We start from the raw sequence: 21,305 nt of genomic DNA, 5'->3' as shown, positions 1-21,305 counted from the left end.
TGCTGCAAAAACCCATGTGGTTTATGGTGTGATTGTGCATCTTATATAAGAAATGTTTCTATAATTGTTTCCATAGAAAACTGCAGTTGTGATGTCAAGTGTGTGTTTTGTTTTTACTGTTTTGCATATTTGCTCATGAAAGGGGTTTTCCTGGCAATTTAATTGATAGTCTATCCTTTTGCATAGACCATCAATATGTGATTGTTGGGAGGTCTGACCTCCACCGATTTACAGATTTAAGGGTTAGCGACGCTCACCGGAGCATCGTGGTCCTATCACTACAGTAACCAACACAGCGACATCCATATGATTGTGGCTCTGCTTGGTACTGCAGTTGAGCTCATTCAAGTAAATCCGGTACAGTCATTGTATGGACATCACTGTCTCATGTACTACGTTGATGAGGCCACCACTTCTTCGTTCTGCTGATCCATGAGAGTCCCAGGGGTCGGACCCCAATTTTTATGAACTGATGGCCTAGCCTAAAAAATTCTCTCTAAAGTTATTGTGAATTAAAGACCAAAATATGTGAAATAGTGATTTAAAACCAAAACCATTGTAAAATCATAGCAGAAAAAAAAAAAGACATTTTATAAATTTGCGTTTGCTAGCATTGCACATATAGCCGATGAGGTAAAATACTTCAATATTCAATCTGCAAGGCTAATGTCCTGTGTGAACATGGCCTTATGTGTTTGTATATCATAATAAGAAAGAGGTGTGAATGAGTGGGATACATACATGTGTACACTTCATACACTGTGTGAGTACATATATACATATATATAGATATATAGGAACTTATGCACACAGGGCCAAATATGTATGTGACATATAAATCTTGACAGAAAACAAATTGTGGCATTCCCCACCAGACACAACATATGATCCCGCATAGTAGGCACTCCATGTGCGGCCATTATAAGTCTTGAGGAAATTTAGGGAGATTCTACCGCTTCTTTAGGTATTCTTGATTACTAATTTTTTTATACGATTATACAATTTTTCCAATTTAAATTAGTTTCTATACCTTCTGTTTAGTTTTCGCAGTAGCAGCCATGGGCTGCAGGGTATTTTTAGGTTTCACACCATCAGCAGACCGGTTTACAGCAGCCTTCTTTTTATAGACTTCGGACTGCCAAAAACAGTGTCTGGTGAAGCATCGGAAATGTTAGGGTATGTGCACACGATAACTGCATTTACATCCGAAATTACGGAGCTGTTTTCAGGAGAAAGCAGCTCCTGAATTTCAGACGTAATTGCATGTACTCGCGTTTTGCGGGGCGTCCATTACGGACGTAATTTGGAGCTGTTCTTCATTGGATTCAATGAAAAACAGCTCCAATTACGTCCCAAGAAGTGTCCTGCACTTCTATGACGAGGCTGTTATTTTACGCGCCGTCTTTTGACAGCGACGCGTAAAATGACAGGTTGTCTGCACAGTACATCGGCAAACCCATTGAAATGAATGGGCAGATGTTTGCCGACATATTGGAGCCGTGTTTTCAGGCGTAATTCGAGGCGTAAAACGCCTCCATTACGCCTGAAAATAGGTCGTGTGAACCCAGCCTTAAATTCTTTGCATCCTTCTATGTCAAGATCAGCACTCTCAAAGCTAAATTTCTATTTATACAATTATTATGATGTATTCTTTATTGTGTTCTAGACTGCAGATTAATTAAAATCAATATAATCTGACTTTTTTTTCCCCCCCAGATAGCCTGTTGCTGCGGAGCTGCCGCCTGTGCCCTATGCTGTACATGCTGCCCAAAGATTAAGCAGTCTACAAGCACCCGCATTATGTATGCCTTGTTCTTCATTCTGGTCACCATTGTTTGCGCTACCATGATGTCCACGACTGTGGCTAAACTAATGGAAGAACATGTGAGTTTAAAACCTGAAGACATGGAAACAATCATAAGATGCCCTATTGATGCCCCCCTATAGAACAGCCGTAATGATCATGTGTGGTCACTTTCTACCTATGGCAGAGCTTAGCTGTCACATGACTGTGTGAACCTGCTAATTAACTGTGTAAGGAAAGGTAATTACCATACAGCCGACACGTTTGCTTTGTACGATCGGGTACATACACACGGGATGTTAAAGAATTGCGCCATTATTACCCTGGTGAAAAACTGCATGTAAACAGATGCAATCTTTGCAGCGGTTCCCCAAAACCATTACCTGTAAATCTGTGGTGCAAATGAATGTATTTACATGCGGCTCTGCTGTGTTGTGGTAATGTTGCAGCTCTCGGTATCGCCGTTACCGCCCGGTTTGAATGTACCCGCTCTCATGTACGTTATAGGCACAAGCTGCTACAATGTAGAAACCATACTGTAATACGAATACAGGAGAACACTTTCAAACACGATGTGACAGATCTTTTTCTGAATGGAGTAATTTTTAATTTATTTATTTTTAACTAATAATGGCTGTAAGTATATTTCTGCCTCCACAGCTGGTTGCCATGTGCAGATATTTGTCTGTCATGAAACACATCCATTACGTAACCTTCTGGCCCTAGATATCAATGTGCCGTTTTGTGTTTTCCCCCATTTTCTTTTACCATAGGGAACAGATGGATCATGTGTGATTGGGAGATATAGAAGGTTGAGGTCCTACAATGTTTTTTGTAAAAATATGACACTGCTTTCATTGATCTTGCACTGTGCGCAGATATTTTGAGGACACTCTGTGCCTTCTGTACCCCTGGGGTTATAAACAAACAGGACCAAAGAAACCCTAGTCAAGGCAATGGAAAGGAAAATGAATACTATAAGCATAGGACATGGGCAGCTTGGCATTGTAGTAACTTGATCCGCTTTTATTCTTTTTTTCTAACCTAAACCTAACACCGAAGAGAGAACAACTCCCTTCTACCAAAACATGAGATTAATAAACCCTGACAGATGACAGCTGTTTTTTTGACCTGCCGGGGGAGATGTAAAATAGTGATATACAATATGTGGGGTTGTCGCACATTACGTACATATCTGCAGCCTTTATTAAAGGGAAATTACACATAAAACTTATCTTCTGACTAGTCCAGCTCTAACCCTGCAATATATTGTATACTCGGGCAATGTTGACATACGTGCAATAGGTTATTTAATTTCGAAAATCAGCAGCGACGTACAGTACAATGCATGTGAATGGAATTTATAAAACCCTGTTTATATACAGTAAGAAAAAAAAAATCTTTAGGGGATTTGAGAGCATGTACACTATTCTGCCGCAGATTTGCATTGAATTCCATTTTTTGCTATGTAAACGGTAGAATTTGGAGAAAAATCTTGATCGAAACATTTTTCATCACCTCCCTTTTGCATACGTCTACAATTAGGTATAACGTATTCGTGTGGGTAACACTTTTTTCACATTGGCATCTTTTCAACCTTGAACGGTTTTTCATGGTGATGACCTATCCACAGGTCATCCATACGTGATCGGTGCGGGTCTGACAACCGGACAACGCATCGATCAGATGTTCCGGCTGCCTCCAAGCACTGGTTGTTATGCAGTGTTCAGTGCTGGAAGCAGATGTCTCCGTACACTGCATAGTGGCCGTGCTGCAGAACTGCAACTCTGCTCCTATCAACTTTAAATAGGAGCAGAGCTGCGGCACAGACATTCGGTGCCTGAGCAGCTGATTGCTGCGGGGTCCGGTTGTAGGACCCCCACCAATCATGTATTGATCTATCCTGTGGATAGGTCATCGGTATGAGAAACCACCCCATGCCCAGACAACTTCATATCTATTTATATACCTTTTTAAAGTTGCTATGTCAGGTCTCCTATCTGAGGGCAGCATAAAGTGGAGGAGCGGATGCTGATCTCTGGGTTATATAGCTTTTCATTACTTGATCCAGTATTTTCAAGAAGGTGTTTTAAAGGTTATGTCCACTTTCACAGTCAATTCTTTTTTTTTTTTTATTGTTCCAATACATTTGAATGAAATGAAGCAACTTTGCAAACGGACTTGATAATACAATTTCCCGTTTTTGCATCTACAGTAAGTAGTCAGATTTATGCATCTAACCAACTACAAACAAACACGGTGTGGTTTGATCCTGCCGTCATACTCTCTCCCATCTGTCCGTGATTACTTGCTAACCTAACAAACTTATGTTGCAAAGAAGTAGTGGACAGATGGAAGAGAGTATGACTGTAGGATCAGACTGCACAGAGTTTGTAGTCTGTTACCATGGAGAAACATTACTGTAAACACAAAATGGTATGACATTTTTAATCAAGACCATTTGCAAAATTCATTCATTCTTTATTTCAGTTGTTTGAGAAATAAAAAAAAAGGTTTAGAATGTGGACATAGCGTTTAAATGCTTCTTTCCCCGTCTGCAGAAAGTGTTTGACAACTTTACCTGTAATACTGAAGGACTAAACTATCTCAACGTCTCCCGCTCTATCCTATGCTGCCCTCAGATTGTGAAGCATATGAAACCTGACAGACGCTTTAAATACACTTCCAGTATGTGCCAAGTTCATCAACAATGTGAGTTACTGCAATGTTTTTGTGCGTATCCATATTTTTTACTGTCCTGAGTGACGTATTATAAGCCCTTTTTGCACTCAGTCCTTCCAGTTGTCGATGTCTCTCAGCCTTTGAGTTTCTCTCCCGTTCTTACATTTAGAAGTAATTATCGGCATACTTTTCTCAGCCGCAGTGGCTCCTCTCACAGCGGCAGATGGAAAATCTGAGACAGAAGCCATGAGCAGAAATGAATTGGAAGCACATAGCAGATCATTATCCTCAAATAAACCCAGATGCTATTTTCTATTAATAAATGTATTATTACAAGCGTAGATTTAGTTTTAAGTGTACAAAACTATGCAGCCGGAATGAGCGACACATCAGTCTCTTCTGGTTGGCTCAGCCTCGCTTATTTGTATATCTCTCACCCACTGGTTGGGGGAATAGGTACAGATCATGGACCCGCTAACTTTTCTTTATTACAGCGTCTTATAGATGCTCAAAAATCAAATGGCCTTGTCATAGCTTTATTCTATTATATGTTTATTATATTTCTCAGCAAAACATGCCTGATACTTTTTTTACTTTCATCGAAGGATTGTCAGCAGGGCCCCTTATACATATAGAGGATCCTGCCAAAATCTGCAGGATCCACCAATACAGACCCATGCAATTCAATGGGGCTGTTTACACGTCCGTTGTTTTTAACGGACCTTGTGAAGGGCGCGTGAAAAAATAGGACTTGTCCTATTTTTGTTCGTTTTCATGGAACCCTCAATAGACTCAAGACTATGAGGGATCCGTGAAAACCGATTCCACACGGGTGCAACTCGATGGGAAAAACTGTACTTTTTCACGTCCGAGTTTACTTGTTCGTCTGAATAAGCCGTTAATCTAATGTGTATGGGAAGGAAGTTCTTCAAAAAAGTGTAACTGGCCTGCCTGTATATAACAAATTAATAATATTTGCAGTTAGAATTTGTACAGATTCTGAACCTCCGGTATGAAAACTAAAGCAGACCAAAAAGTTTCACATTATAACCAATGAGATTCCAAAATAAAGGAACATTACCGGCTAAATATATACACTGTCATGCAGTTTTATCCATAGCGTTCACTTAGGCTCTGGTCACACTTAGTTTTTCCTTCTGTTGGAGGTATACATCAGGAGAATTCCCTAATGCATACGTCCAACAGAAGGCTGCGACTTATACCACTGTATAGTCCCCAATAGGCTCTCATTGTAAAACATGTATACGTATTTTTACTGGATGTCTCTGTATAGGAACGCATACTGGCACAGCGTATGCCAAAAGGACACTCTTTTGGCATATGCTGAGTGCATGATGCCCTATGGATACATGCGGTGTATGCGCCAGGAGCTTTCCCAGCGCATACGCTAGATATAATTAAAAAACAAAATGTAATAAAAGATAATTTAATAAGTGATGTGCAGAATTATATCTATATGGGTAACAATCACACCTGGTCCTTCAGGGAACCTAAAGGTCAATCTACCACATAAGACACCAGTATTCTCCATGACACGTAGTTGGTGGGCGGCTCTGTTACAGATTTTGCTTTGGGACCCAGGAGCTTTAAAGGAAAACGTGTGTGTGTGTGTGTTGTGGAGCTTTGTAATTACATTTTATTAAAAATTATTTTTATTTTTTTAAGATACAGCTACTTTGTATCCTGTATACAGAGCAACTGTATTTTACGCTGCGACCTAAGTCCGTCAGGTCAGCGGCACAGACTGGTTCAGTCATGCAGGATCCAACTGTTGTCGATCACCTCTAAGTTATAATAAACCTGTATCTCTGACGGATAGAGGTTTGAGCACTAGATACATCTGCTCTGTTTACAGGATACAAAGAATCTGCATAGGAAAAAGTAATAGTAATAATAATTAAAAAAAAAAATTTAATTACTAAGTTGCACCGAACACACTGATACACATTATATATATATATATATATATATATATATATATATATATATATATATAAAAAAAGATCATTTTCAAAGGTGTACATAGCCTTTAAGTTACGCCTCGGGAGATCTGATTGGTTCTTCAACATTTGTGCCTGTGCTAATTTGTGTAGGTTAGGCCTTGTGTATTTTTGAAAGACAGAACGGCAAAATAGAGCAATTGCGTTAGTGTGGTTTTTTTTTTTAACTTTTTTTTTTTTTTTTTTTAAATTGCCTCACACGTAGATCAGCAGTTGGTACAACCAGCAGGATTTATTTTGCTCTGTTGCCTGTCATTTATAGTAGCATTTTATAGCTTGTTTTAGTTACACTGACCTAAATAGCCCGCTAGGAATGTATGGAATGTTCATGGCTGATGTGTACAATGTTACTTTATACTTCAAAGTAAGTCTTGTTGTAGGTGTACCCGTATGACTATGTCTGAGAACTGACGTGTTTTATATATGTGTTATTATTCTAGATTCCATTTTATGGAGACATCTGTGGGCATCTGCAGGCTGGTATGAACTGCGAGAAGTTGGTCGGGTACTCGGCTGTGTACAGAGTCTGTTTTGGCATGGCCTGCTTCTTCTTCCTACTCTTCATCCTTACAATAAACATTAAGAACAGCAGAGGCTGCCGAGCCTACCTTCACAACGGGTAAATAAAATAAAATAAAAAAAATGACCTAGGAGTTTTGTTTTGTTGTTTCACTTTTGATCATTACAATTATGTACATTACTTAACCCCTTAGTGACCACTAATACGCCTTTTTACGTTGGTCACTAAGGGGCCTTAGGCTAGGCTGACGCCTTTTCACGTTCGCCTAGCCTAAGTCCTGCACGGGTCTCCCGTGCAGGCTGGAGCCGGGGCTCAGCTGTCTGATGAGAGCTGAGCTCCTGCTCCAACGCCCGCGATCGAAGTTTACTTCGATCGCGGCCGTTTAACCCGTTAAATGCCGCCGTCAATAGCGACTGCGGCATTTAACTTTGTTTACAGAGGGAGTGAGCTCCCTCTGTCACCCATCGGCGGCCCGCGAATGCAATCGCGGGTCTCTGTTGGGGTGTCATGGCAGCCGGGGGCTTGATAAAATCCCCCAGGTCTGCCCTGGACATATGCCTAACGGATTGCCTGTCAGATTTACACTGACAGGCAATAATGCTCTGGTAAAAAAAAATAAAAGTACACATATAAGGTATCGCCGTGACCGTAATGACTCCATTAATAAAGTTAATGTCATTTAAACCGCAAGGGGAACACCGTAAAAAAAAACGCAAAAAACAATGACGAAATTGCAATTTTTTTCCATTCCCCCCAAAAAAGTAATAATAAAAATGAATCAATAAGTCCCATGCACCCCAAAACAGTACCAATCAAAACTATGTCTCGTCCCGCAGAAAACAAGCCCAGAAAATCACTACATTGATGGAAAAATAAAAAAGTTACGGCTCTTGGAAAGCGACGATGCAAAAACAAATGATTTTAGTTCAAAAGTGTTTTTATTGTGCAAAAGTCGTAAAACATAAAAAACCTCTGCATATGTGGCATCGCCGTAATCGTACCGACCCATAGAATAAAGTTAACATGTTATTTACGTCGCATAGTGAACGGCGTCAATTTAAAAACGCATAGAACAATGGTGGAATTTCAGTTTTTTTTTTATAATCCCCCCCCCCCCCAAAAGTTAATAAAAGTTAATAAAACAATTATATGTACCCAAAAATGATGCTATTAAAAAGTACAACTAATCCCGCAAAAAACAAGTCCTCATACAGCTATGTAGACGAAAAAATAAAAAAGTTATAGCTCTTTGAATGCGACTATAGAAAAACGAATAAAATAGCTTAGTCATTAGGGCCTAAAATGGGCTGGTCACTAAAGGGTTAAAGGGGGTATTCCCATCAAAGACGCTTATAGCATATCCACAGGATATGCCATAAATGACGAATAGATGTGGGCCCTTTCTCTTGGACCTGCATTTATCTCCAGAACAGGGGTCATGTGACCCCCGTCCCGCCAGACTGGGAACAAATGGAGAGGTGGCCGAACAAGCGGGTTCAGCAGGTTTCCATAGCTCCTAAAGGAATCAATGGAGAGAGTCACGCACAGGCGTGGCCACCTCTCCATTGATTTTACTGGCTCGTGGCCGCCTCACCAGGTGGGACAGGGGTCATCTATCAGACATTTATGGCATATCCCATGTATATGCCATAAATGTTTTAGTAGGAATACCCCTTTAATGCATACCTCAAGTGTAAAATAAAATCTTTCCAGTGGGCTTAGATACTCATGTAGAGTACAATAGTGGAGATTTTCCCCTTCAAATCTCATCTGTTTATGCTGCAGACTACTCCTTGTTGATTCAATAACAGCAAGGGTTTATCATTGTCCGCCATGTTACAGATACAGTTAAGCTGCTGCTCGGTCCCGTTTATATGAAACTGCTAGCTCACATTACACATATACAGGTAGTAGCTATCAAACATCTGAGAAATGGGCTGTTAGGAGAAAAATTATTTTTCCAGCCTTGGGCATTTGTCCAAAGAGCAAACACCACCGCTAGGCTGCCCAATTCGAGGACCTAAGCTCCTCTCAAGGCAAGTGACTTTTGCCCAATCCGCTCAAACCATGCAGAGGGCATGTGACCACAAGTCCATCTTTGAACCCGTTGTCCTAAAAGGGCCGACAGTCAAGGGACACCTGGTGATCTGTCTACTGAAACGGTAACTGGTGCCTAAGGTACTGTTTAGTGTTTGTGGTTTTTTTGCTTCCTATCCCTGTGTTATAATACAATGTTCCTCCAGTCTTACAAAAATGTTACTTTATATAGCCAGGTATACCCTATATACTAAACCTTTGTTACTGTTGGTTAATGGAATAGGTCAAACTACCATTAGAAAAGGCAGGATGTCATTTATTACAATTATATTCCTTCCATAACATATTTGAAGGGTGATGTAAACCATCTCATTTTTATTTTTTCAGCTTCTGGTTTATCAAGTTTTTGCTCCTAATAGGGATGTGCTCCGGAGCTTTCTTCATTCCAGATCAAGACACTTTTCTCTATGGTAATTTTCTTATTATGTTCTATGTATACTGTTGTATGGCAACTTGAGGTTCCACAAGTCTGAGCAGTCATAGTTTATTTAAACACAGGGTCAGACTACACAAGGTTTGTTTGTAGTCTGTTACCATAGAGATGTGTAGGTTTGCACAGGATTTGTTTACAAATAAGATATTACATTTTGAATCAAGAATTTTGACAAACTGTCTTTTGTATTTTATTTCTGATGCTTTGGGACAATTAAAAAAATAAAAAAATGGTTGTGAAGTTGTACCTAGGTTTAAAATGAAACTTTTATTTTACGTTTACTGGAGAGAGAGAGAGAAGTTAAAATTGTCTGTGATCATATTTCGTTTTCCATCTGGGATATAAGGTGAATGGATCACAATAAAACACAAAGTACCAATTCGTGGAACAATCGCAATGAGCCAGTAGGTGCCTGACATATAAGGGCAGCAATGGAAGCTCAGAAACCATAATGCGAGTGAGCCAAGTAAAATATGTTTTTATACGACTTTATAACTAGACAAATATTAGTATTTCCAGCCAAACCCAAAATTTGTGCAGAATATAAAAAAGGGGCACTAATTCTAAATGTATTTATTTTTATCTTTTTTTTTTTTTGCCATTCCCCAACTATGTAGCTATGACAGGTTTGTTATTTTACATTACATCTGTTATGGTGTAACAAAATGCATGCTGGCTACAATACACAACTATTGTATAACCGAGAACAGCATTTTACTAACCGCACCTTCATCTGATAATAGTCATGTGTATACATGTGATACTAGCATGATAACTGTAAGATCTCTGTATTGCATTATTCTAACCACACAGACCGTTTTGGGCTACCATGGAAGTGGGTGATAGTCTGTCGTTTATATCTATTGTGTCCAGATTTTAAAAATAACTAGAGCTGAGTTTCTATTCCTCTTTTTATTACAGCATATGTTATTTGACTTTTATTGCTTTTGTATGTTTTTAACACACAATGAAACCCCGAGACAGCCTGCTGAATTAAATGCATTACTTGTCTGCATTTTTATCATCTCTGCAAATACGGCGACGTAGACATAGTTTATAATTGGCCTGATGTATGCGAAAAGATACTTTCGTCCCTCATTGACCAGTTAGTCTGGAAGTGCACCTATCCTTCAAGCATTGGAAAAGCTCAGGAGTGACTCAACACTTCAAACATCACGCAGTCCAACCTTATACATCTGTATGATCGCCCTTCACAATCAGATCCTTATTGCCCTGAGGAGGCGCTGCAGGGGAATTGAACATTGCTGGGGATGATCCTCTCATCAGTTTATTTTTATGGGGTTGGTGGGTTCTAACAAAAAGATTGTCCAATAATATACCAATGTCTCCCGTTTCTACTTCCCTATTACTTGAGACATGACAAAATAGTTCATTACTTTATATCTCTAGAAATATTGATGATAATAGAAACATTTACTTTCTATTGTCAGCCTCTGACTATAGCCAATTCCTTTAGGAAAGCCTGTAGCATTCAGGGTCGTGAATTTTTATTTCTTAGGCCCAGTTCACACGGCAGTTTTTGACGCGAAAACCAAAAGCGCCCTAACTCTCCCTCCATTGATTTAAACAAGAGGTAGAGACGTTTTTTCCCCTGGGCGTTTCTGGTCTGCTTTTGGAAATAAAAGCTTGGAGTGTGCGTTCATTTGTAGCGGTTTTTGCTTTTGCTAAATTATAAAACGGCCTAAAATAATGCGCCAATAATGCTTGCATTTTAAAATCTGCCTCAAAAATACAGAAGGAATTTTGAAGATTTTTTTTTTTTTCCGCTAGGCAAAAACACAGCGTGCACATACCCTTACGATTTGTCTTGTAATTTGGAGATTTCCTTACTTTGAGTTAACATCAGAGATATGACTTGCCCAGTGGGTTCCCATGTCGCCGTTTAAATGTGTTTAAACCGTGACGTGAGAACCCAGCCTTTAGGTCATTTAGTGCACAATGTGAGCACACATGCTAAAAAGGCCAGATTCCAGTAGTTAGTCTAAAACACCATTTTCTTGTCTAAGTTCACACTACAGAAAGGAGACAAACGAAATCCAACTGAAACAAAAGAAATACCATTGAAATCAATGGTTATTCAAACGGAAACTATGCTTACCGTTTGGATTTCTGGTCATCTCTTCCTCTGACGGAAGAGACCTAAACGAGTGACAATGGTAGTGTGAACTTAGTCTAATTCTGTGGTATTGTGAGTGTAACTGGAACTCTGAAAGTAGCAATTATTAATAAACCTGTCAATGCAATTACTTTGATATATGACAACAATGCATGATTCCTGTCTTACAGTGTGGCGCTACATCGGAGCAATATTTGGCTTTGTCTTTTTGCTCATCCAGCTCATGCTTTTGGTGGAATTTGCTCACAAATGGAATAAAAATTGGTATGTTGTTATTCACTGGTTACAGTACTCTTTGGCTTCTGATTAAAAGGACCATAACCGTTATGATAGAACCGTTGTGTAACCGTTCCTCACAGATCCGATTGGCTTCTAATGGGCCCTTCAGGTTTCTATTACAGAAAATAACACTGCACTGTTTTTCCCATCATAAAACCATAGAAAACTGACACCTTGAACCCTAATAGTTGTGTGATCAGAAAGAAGGGGCAGTGACGCTCCAGTCGTGGCACCTTCACTGCAGTACCTGCCGCAATGTGGTCCATATGCAAGTAATGGTGCCTGGCACTGCTACTGCGAAAAAGCCATATTGTAAAATCCCGGGAAGCTCCTTTTTCTAAATTGGCTTCCTTCTTAGATATTTCATTGTCTTATTTCTAGTATGTGGACTCAAATTTTGTAATTTCCTAGTTAATTATTATTTTTTTTAAAGTTTTTGAAATGCGTTTTGAATGCTTTTAACAGCGTTGTTGGTTTGTCATAGGAATTAAATGTGCCCTATTGAAAACTGTGCCTGTTCATCCTAGGGTTGAAACCTTCCCAGTTTGTTCTTTGAAGGCAACACATAAGTTCCTCTAGGCTATAACCTCTGGCCACAGTATTCATTCCACACTGTGACCTAGTTGTGAAAAAAAGGTTCCTCATATAATTTTTTTTGAACTTTTCCAGGTCCTTTTGATGTTTAAAAAAACTTCAAAATCAAAGACTTTTTTTTATTTATTTTTTTAAAGTAGTTTTTTTTTGCTCTGATAAATGGCTTTGGCATATAAAATATGAAATTGTAAAGGTCTCCCTACAAAGAGATTGGTTATGCTGACCAGATGTGGTTTGACAATATAAGCCCAATCTAGCCAAAAATGTTAGCCCTTAGGTTGTAGACAACGAGTCCTTTGAGTTCTCATTCACAGATGTCAATGCTGTGACATCTTTCTACGTTCTCCTATAATAATGTGGTTGTGATACACAAAGTAGTCTAGGATGGTGAGGCATCGTGATGATCTGTCCATCTGTGACTGTCCTTGTGATGTTTTACTTATCTATATCACTTTTTATTTTTTTCATTTTTTCCCCTGTGTATTATTTTGTTAACATACCGGTATGCTTTTCTTTTATTAGGACTGCTGGAGCACAGCATAATAAGCTCTGGAATGGAGCCTTGGCAATCGTCATCCTAATATTGTACACTGTAGCTCTTGGAGCCCTTGCCCTATTAATATGGCTTTATACACATCCTGAACACTGCCTGCTCAACAAAATATTGCTCGGTGTCAATGGTTGTCTGTGCGCTCTCTTAGCCATTGTTTCTATATTGCCCTGTGTACTAAAAAGTAAGTATGAATGAAACCAGATCTCTCAAAGTAATCTTTGTATCTTTTATTGAGCTCATCTTGTCATAGTATCATACAATATGCACAGTATATGAATGTACTGTATGTCGTTTTTAGTCTCTGTCACCAGATTAGAAGTGCCCTATCTCCTACATAATCTGATCGGCGCTGTAATGTAGATAACAGCAGTGGTTTTTATTTTGAAAACTTTTTTGAGCAAGTTATAGATTTATGCGAATTAGTTTCATAATAGACAACTGGGCGTGTTTTTACCAACTGGGCTTTGTGAAGAGAAGTGTATGACGCTGACCAATCAGTGACCAATCCGCGTCATACACTTCTCATTGATCCAGCCCATTGTTACAGTGTGATTGTGCAGTGACACATGCTGGGCTGGAACAATGAGACGTGTATGACGCTGATTGATCACTGATTGGTCAGCGTCATACACTCCTCTGTAAAACACGCCCAGGTGGTCATTAAGAAATTAATTAGCATAAATCTAAAATTGTTTATAACTTGCTAAAAAATTATCGTTTTTCAAATTAAATACCACTGCTGTTATCTACATTACAGCGCCAATCAGATTATGTAGGAGATAGGGCACTTATACTCAGCTTAAAGAGGCTCTGTCACCAAACGTAAGATATAGCCTACAAAAAACAACTTTTACTTAGTCCACACAGTCTATTCCCATAGAGTGCTTGACATCGAATATAGTGTAGTTTGTTATAGGTGATGTCCAAATAGACGTTTATGTGGTTTCTCCTAGTTGTTTAGGCTGACACTGGCATTGTGTATTTATCGGTATAGGAGCATTGCCCTAAAGGCTCCCTACTGGCTGGAAAATTGTTCTCTTTTCATGGGGCAGTACACGCAACATCTCACATAACCAGAACCCTACACTGTACTGATGAGGAGCAACAACTCCGCAACCGTTCTGTCTACAGATAATAATAATAATAATAATCTTTATTTATATAGCGCCAACATATTACGCAGCACTTTACAATTTAGAGGGAACATGAAACAAACAATATCAGACATTACATAGTGACAAAGTTCATTTACAATTCAAACCTAGGGAGTGAGGACCCTGCTCGCAAGAGCTTACAATCTATGAGGACATAAGGGAGACACAAAGTGTAATAGTGTTTGTTCTGTACAATGGTCCGGCCATTTTTATACACATGCGGTGGTAACATAAAGCTGCATGAGCCGGTCACCAGCCAGTATCCGTGTATGACGGACATGAAGAGAAGGAGTGTGAGGGAATCTTATTCTGATGACCAATCTAAATGGAGGGCCATGGAAAGGAGTCAGATTAGGGAATGTTATAGGCCTGTCTAAATAGATGTGTTTTCAGGGCACGTTTAAAACTGTGGATATTGGGAATTAATCTGATTTGTCTGGGGTAGCACATTCCAGAGGACGGGTGCAGCACGAGAGAAATCCTGGAGACGGTAGTGGGAGGTTCGGATTATGGAGGATTTTAATCTAAGGTCGTTGGCAGAACGTAGAGCCCGAGTAGGGTGGTAGACAGAGATGAGGGAGGAGATGTAAGGAGGTGCAGCACTGTGGAGAGCTTTGTGGGTGAGAGTAATAAGTTTGAATTTTATTCGGAAGGGGATGGGCAACCAGTGCAGTGACTGGCACAGATTAGAGGCGTTGGTGTAGCGGTTGGTCATAAAGATGAGCCTGGCTGCTGCATTGAGGATAGATTGGAGAGGGGAGAGTTTAGTGAGGGGAAGACCGACTAGTAATGAGTTACAGTAGTCAAGACGAGAGTGAATCAGAGCAACAATGAGAGTTTTGGCAGTTTCCTCCGTAAGAAAAGAGCGGATTCTGGAGATGTTTTTGAGGTGAAAATGACAGGAGCGTGAAAGTGATTGTATGTGAGGAGTAAAGGAAAGATCTGAGTCAAAAATAACCCCGAGACAGCGGGCGTGCTGCTTAGGAGTTATGATAGTGCCACACACAGAGATGGAGACATCAGGTTTAGGGAGGTTAGTAGATGGTGGGAACACAAGGAGCTCAGTTTTAGAAAGATTCAGTTTCAGATAGAGAGAGGACATGATGTTAGAGACAGCGGACAGACAATCACTGGTGTTCTGTATTAGAGCAGGGGTGATGTCACGGGAAGAGGTATATAATTGGGTGTCATCAGCGTAGAGATGGTACTGGAAGCCAAATCTGCTGATGGTTTGTCCAATAGGAGCTGTGTAGAGAGAAAAGAGGAGTGGACCTAGGACTGATCCCTGAGGAACCCCGATATCAAGGGGAAGAGGAGAAGAAGTGGAACCAGCAAATGACACACTGAATGAGCGGTCAGAGAGATAGGAGGAAAACCAAGAGAGAGCCGCGTCCTTGAGGCCAATAGAGTGGAGCATGTTAAGTAGGAGTTTGTGGTCTACAGTGTCAAAGGCTGCAGAGAGATCCAAAAGAATCAGGAGAGAGGATTTACCGTCCGATTTAGCCGCCAAGAGATCATTTGAGACTTTAGTAAGGGCAGTTTCTGTGGAGTGTAGAGTGCGGAAACCAGATTGTAAGGGGTCAAGAATGGAGTTAGCAGAGAGATAGCGGATAAGGCGAGAGTAGACCAAGCGTTCCAGGAGTTTGGAGATGAAGGGCAGATTAGAGACTGGTCGGTAGTTGGCAGCGCTGGATGGGTCAAGTGTTGGTTTTTTCAATAATGGGTTTATAATGGCATGTTTAAAAGCGGAGGGAAAGATACCAGAGGAAAGAGAGAGGTTAAATATTTTAGTCAGGTGACTAGTGACAGCTGGGGAGAGGGACTGGAGGAGGTGTGAGGGGACAGGATCACTAGGGCAGGTAGTAGGACGAGAAGAAGAGAGGAGCCTCGAGACTTCTTCTTCAGTTATTGGGTCAAATGCTGAGAGTGAAGAAGAGGGAGTGCGGGGGGGAAGGGGATCGATGTTACTAGGGGACTGGGAGTTAATCTCATGCCGGATGTTGTCAATTTTAACTTTAAAATAATTGGCCAGGTCTTCAGCACTGAGATCTGTGATTGGCGTCTGCACTTTAGGACTAAGGAGGGAGTGAAAAGTATCAAAGAGGCGTTTTGGATTATTAGATAGTGTGGAGATGAGAGAAGTGAAGTAGACTTGTTTGGCGCGGTGAAGGGCAGAGTTGTAAGTTTTGAGCATAAATTTGTAATGGAGGAAATCTGCATCCAAATGCGATTTTCTCCACAGTCGTTCGGCACATCTCAAGCACCGCTGAAGAAAGCGGGATTGAGGCGTGTGCCAGGGTTGTCGTCGTCTTTGTCGGGTGGTTCGGAGTGTAGTGGGGGCTGCTTCATCCAATGCATTTTTGAGAGTGTTATTATAAAGTTTGGCAGCCAGATTGGGACAGGAGAGGGAAGAGATAGGGGACAATGAGGACTGTAGACTGTCTATGAGTTTCACAGTGTTAATGGCATGTCGATTTCTGTATGTCTGATACGTAGGGATGACCTGAGGAGGCAGAGAATATTTGATAGTAAAGCAGAGAAGATTGTGGTCAGAAAGCGGGAGAGGAGAGTTAATAAAGTCAGAAACTGAGCAGAGCCGGAAGAAGACCAGGTCAAGTGAATGCCCGTCTTCATGTGTAGGAGAGTTAGTAAGTTGTGACAGACCGAGGGACGAGGTTAAAGATAGAAACTGGGAGGCAGATGAGGAGATTGGGTTATCAATGGGGATGTTGAAGTCACCCATGATGAGAGTGGGTGTTTCAGAGGATAGAAATTGTGGAAGCCAGGCAGCAAAATGATCCAGGAATTGGCGGGGTGAGCCCGGTGGGCGGTAGACAACTGCCACTCGGAGGGAAAAAGGGTGAAAGAGTCTGAGGGTTTGGACTTCAAAAGAGGGAAATGTGAGTGAGGGGACCGGGGGAATGACCTGGAAAGTGCAGTGTGGGGAAAGAAGTATACCTACTCCTCCACCCTGCCTGTTCTCAGGTCTGGGGGCATGAGAGAACTGGAGACCACCATAAGATAGAGCAGCAGGGGAAGCAGTGTCAGACAGGTGTAGCCATGTTTCTGTAAGAGCCAGAAGGTTGAGAGAGTTAGAAAGGAATAAGTCATGAATAAAGGTGAGTTTGTTGCACACGGACCGAGAGTTCCAGAGAGCACAGTTAAAAGAGACAGGAGAAGACATACAAGGAATGGCAAGAAGATTTGCAGGGTTTCTATGTGTGGCAGGTAAGTGGTTGAGCTTGGCAGAAGAAAAGGGAGGCCCAGGGTTGGGAGAGATGTCCCCTGCAGCGAGTAGCAGGAGAATGGAGAGAGACAGCAGATGGTTCTGTGATTTATGAGAGCGTTTTTTATGTTGGGCAGTGGGAGGAGATGGGTTAAGTTGACTGAGGAAAGTGAATAGTGAATGGGAGCTGTACATGGGCGAGGCAAGGAGAGAGGGACTGATGTAGACTGTTTTTGGGCAAGTCTTAAATGGGCGATAGGATTGAAAACCAAGTGCAGCTATAATGATGAGAGCGGTGGCAAACATGTTTGTTTACAGATAGTTAGAAATCTAATATTGAGAGCGTGGGCTAGTTTGTCTGGTTTGGTAATGCAGCTTACCTGTCACTGACCCTGTGCAACTGCCATGTATAACTGCCAGGACACTTAGACAGAGATGACTTCTGCCGTCGTGCCCCCCTGCACGAGTGCCTTCCCCATATGCTACATCTAAATTTATAGGGGAGTAGGTGCTCAGATCTAGGCCTAATTAAGCTCGTTCAGCTATTAATCAAATCAACTAGACACATGAGGTGAAAAGCTATGCAGAGATAAACAAACAAACAAACAGATATGTTTTTGGTCTCTGGCTCTATGACAAAAATGATATTGCCCCATGATAATTTGTCAGCTATCGGTGTTAACATCAACATTTCTACAGAATAATTTATATGGTTATAATCTACCTTATTGTACCATTGTTATGTATGTACATTTTATATTTGTAGAATTGTAGCATCATTCCGATAGAAGAATGTGTCAAAGGGACTCGCATCTCTCCCTGCAGAAGCAATCTGTCTCCGTTGTTCCTCCTCCTTTGCCAAGCTGTGGCACAGGAAGCTGCATGCTAGCAGGCAATAACTGCCAGTTCACATGTAACTATGAGGAGGAGCGGAGCTGAGGGTGAATGTTTGAATGGCACTGAAGGAGGCATTTGTGGCCGACACTGTTATGGGGGCACGAAGTCTGACCTTTTTTTGGGTGTTTGTGGTTGGCACTGTAATACACGCTCACGCTGCAGCCCATGTTTTGGGGAGATTCATGTTAAATCAGTGCTTGACATGAACTCACACAATATAATGATCTGCAGCAGCTGAGGTGTGCATTATAACAGATGACAAGCTGTCTTCTATATACTAAGAATCTCAGAAGTCACCTTGGAGAACCTTGTACAAAAAGTTGTCTTCTGCCTTTTATGCGACCATCCACGGAAAGTATCTGACATCTAAGATTTTTATACATAGTCCAAGTATTACGTAGTTAATAGGACTTTTATTACCACAGTCTATTCCCCCTTTTAAGAATTTTCTTTTTTTTCCCTTTTACAAAGGATCCTATACTGTGGCAGAATACGAGATTAGTGACTATTACTAACGCCTCCGTTTTTAATTGATTTTCAGATCACCCTCAGTCTGGATTGCTGCAGTCTGGAGTCATCAGCTGCTATGTCATGTATCTCACCTTCTCTTCCTTTTCAAACAAGCCACCAGAAACCAGTATGTTATACCATCATTTCCTAAATGGGACAAAACCAGTAGAACTTCTGTAGTCCTTCATACATCAGTGTTGTGAGCTCATGCTCACTATATGTCCTTGTATGCCTGCAAAGTTTCAATTATTGACATTGTAGACCGGGAATTAAGGGGTCCAAGGTTTTCAAGAAATATATAATATATTCATTGCTGATCTTAGATAACCCGATTCGAGGAGGGGAGAGCAGCTGTTTACTTACACAGAAATCATTCCATAGATATGTACAGTGTGCATGTGTATGTATCCTCTCCATATGGACAAGTGGATATAAGCTATCACTTCCCCATGCAGCTCATGAGATCAGGTTCCAATTTTTTATATTGTGTCTTGGGCTAGAACACCATGGCGACTTCCCGATCGGAATACTTTGAATTGCATGCAACCAAGGGCACGCCAGTGGACTACAGCTGTCACTCCTTAGGTAAATTTGGACAGTCACGCTTCGAGAAGTCGCCATGGAGCCCCAGCTTTAAAAAGCATTTCCGTTAATTACATACAGCAAGGTATTTTTTCATATTTTTGTGGGGAGGAAATATTCTGCAGATATTCATGACAATATAACCTATAAAGAGGGAAAGACACACATAGTCAAAGGTGTAGCTATAGGGGGTGCACAGCTAGCAATCACACCTGTACCCAAAGGTCTCTCATATTAAGACACTGGTATTCTGAATGGCACATGGTAAGTGGCAGAGGTTAGCAGTTGATGTTGAGCAGAGAGGTGTATTGCCTGTTGTCAAGTCCAGTTATAATTTTTCATTTACACTTCTATTTAGCCCATTTTATATATATATATATATATATATATATATGTGTAGCCTGTCAAATCCTTGATAAGAAGAAGAGGTTTATGAATACAAATGGTGGACATTTTAAGATTCAGGAACACATTACGTCTGCCACAAAAGGGGTAATCTACATTCTAAGATGTACATGCAATCTGCATTACGTAGGAAAGACCAAAAGGGAGCTCAAAATCAGAATAAGGGAACCTATAGGCAGCATAAAAAATTATGATAAACTGGAAGCAGAGAGCAAGAGACAAGATAAACTATTCCAACCGCCTCCGGTTGCTCGACACTTCAAACGTCACCATAATCTTAATTTGAAGGAACTATCAGGATGGGCTATCTGTCACCTCACAACAGGAATAAGAGGTGGCGATATAGATTCCATCTTGCTAAAAGAGGAAAGCAAGTGGATCTAGAAAATGAATTTAGTGAGCCCTAATGGACTCAATGAGTCCTTTAATTTTGGTTGCTTCCTTTGAAAAGTATGGTCCTTGATGCAGATTTCTGAATGAACTATGAGCAAATGGGAATCTTTTGAGCTAATTGAGAGAGGAAGTATCTATAGTTGATTTTAATTTTAGTGTCAATTTGGATGCTAATAATTTCTCTCCGTCTATGAGATATATGGTCCTTTTTGCTCCTCTATGCAAGAAGCAGTTCTTTGGTGCATGATGCATAGAACACCTGGAATATGGACCTGCAATGTTGATAGTCTATGCAATAATTAATTTTCTCCTTATAATGAATTCTATCAAAATAATAAAAATGACTATAAATAAAAATAAACATAATATTGATAAGGTTTCACGGAATATAGACTACGATATCAACACTGACTTAAAAAAAAAAGGGCAAAAAATCCCTTCTTATAGTCCATATCAGAAGGGCATATTATGAGTGTTTGATAAAAGACATAATAAGAGACTTTACAATTTGTCTAAATGTTGAATCACAAGACATTACTCTGTTGCTAATGTCTTGCTACTATGAACAAGTAAATTCACACTGCTATGAGAAAATGTAGCGAAACCTATTTTACCTGTGATATACTGACTGGCTAAAATAGCTGTCAGTCAACGTTTGGCCTATAAAAAGGGCCATAAACAAAAGGTTCCCGCCCCCGGAAGAAGCTGACTTAGATTAGCGAAACGTACGTCGGGAATATATCGACTCTGGTGATAGGGAAAGATAAATAGAGGGAGAGATTTAGTGTAGAATTCCAGTCCTACCTTTTGAGATTGTCCTTAGCCACAGCGAATACAAACGAGGAACGGCGTGGACATTGCTTGCTCACGCTGTGTGAGCGGCGAGTCTTGATGACGTCAGTCATCTACCGCCCAAACACTAGCCGCTGTTTGTTAGTGACTCGGGACGGACTTGAGGCTTCACTCCCGCTGCTGGGGAGTTGGCATCAGCACAGCGACGCGGTGAGACATCACTGCT

The 21,305-nt window shown here is 40.6% G+C and overlaps 1 protein-coding gene across 1 annotated transcript in view; it reads left to right on the top strand.

The window, feature by feature from the left end:
- SERINC5 (serine incorporator 5) overlaps positions 1–21,305 on the top strand; it is a 58,041-nt gene that overhangs the window by 24,296 nt on the left and 12,440 nt on the right. The window contains exons 2-7 of the mRNA XM_075854889.1: positions 1,717–1,884; positions 6,948–7,126; positions 9,452–9,534; positions 11,865–11,958; positions 13,090–13,301; positions 18,939–19,034. Of these exons, the coding sequence (XP_075711004.1) occupies positions 1,717–1,884; positions 6,948–7,126; positions 9,452–9,534; positions 11,865–11,958; positions 13,090–13,301; positions 18,939–19,034 (832 nt within the window). The remainder of the gene's footprint in view (positions 1–1,716; positions 1,885–6,947; positions 7,127–9,451; positions 9,535–11,864; positions 11,959–13,089; positions 13,302–18,938; positions 19,035–21,305) is intronic.

The sequence above is a fragment of the Rhinoderma darwinii genome, chromosome 1, assembly GCF_050947455.1.
Source record: "Rhinoderma darwinii isolate aRhiDar2 chromosome 1, aRhiDar2.hap1, whole genome shotgun sequence".
Taxonomy (NCBI): domain Eukaryota; kingdom Metazoa; phylum Chordata; class Amphibia; order Anura; family Rhinodermatidae; genus Rhinoderma; species Rhinoderma darwinii.
This window is presented reverse-complemented; position numbering and strand designations above follow the sequence as displayed.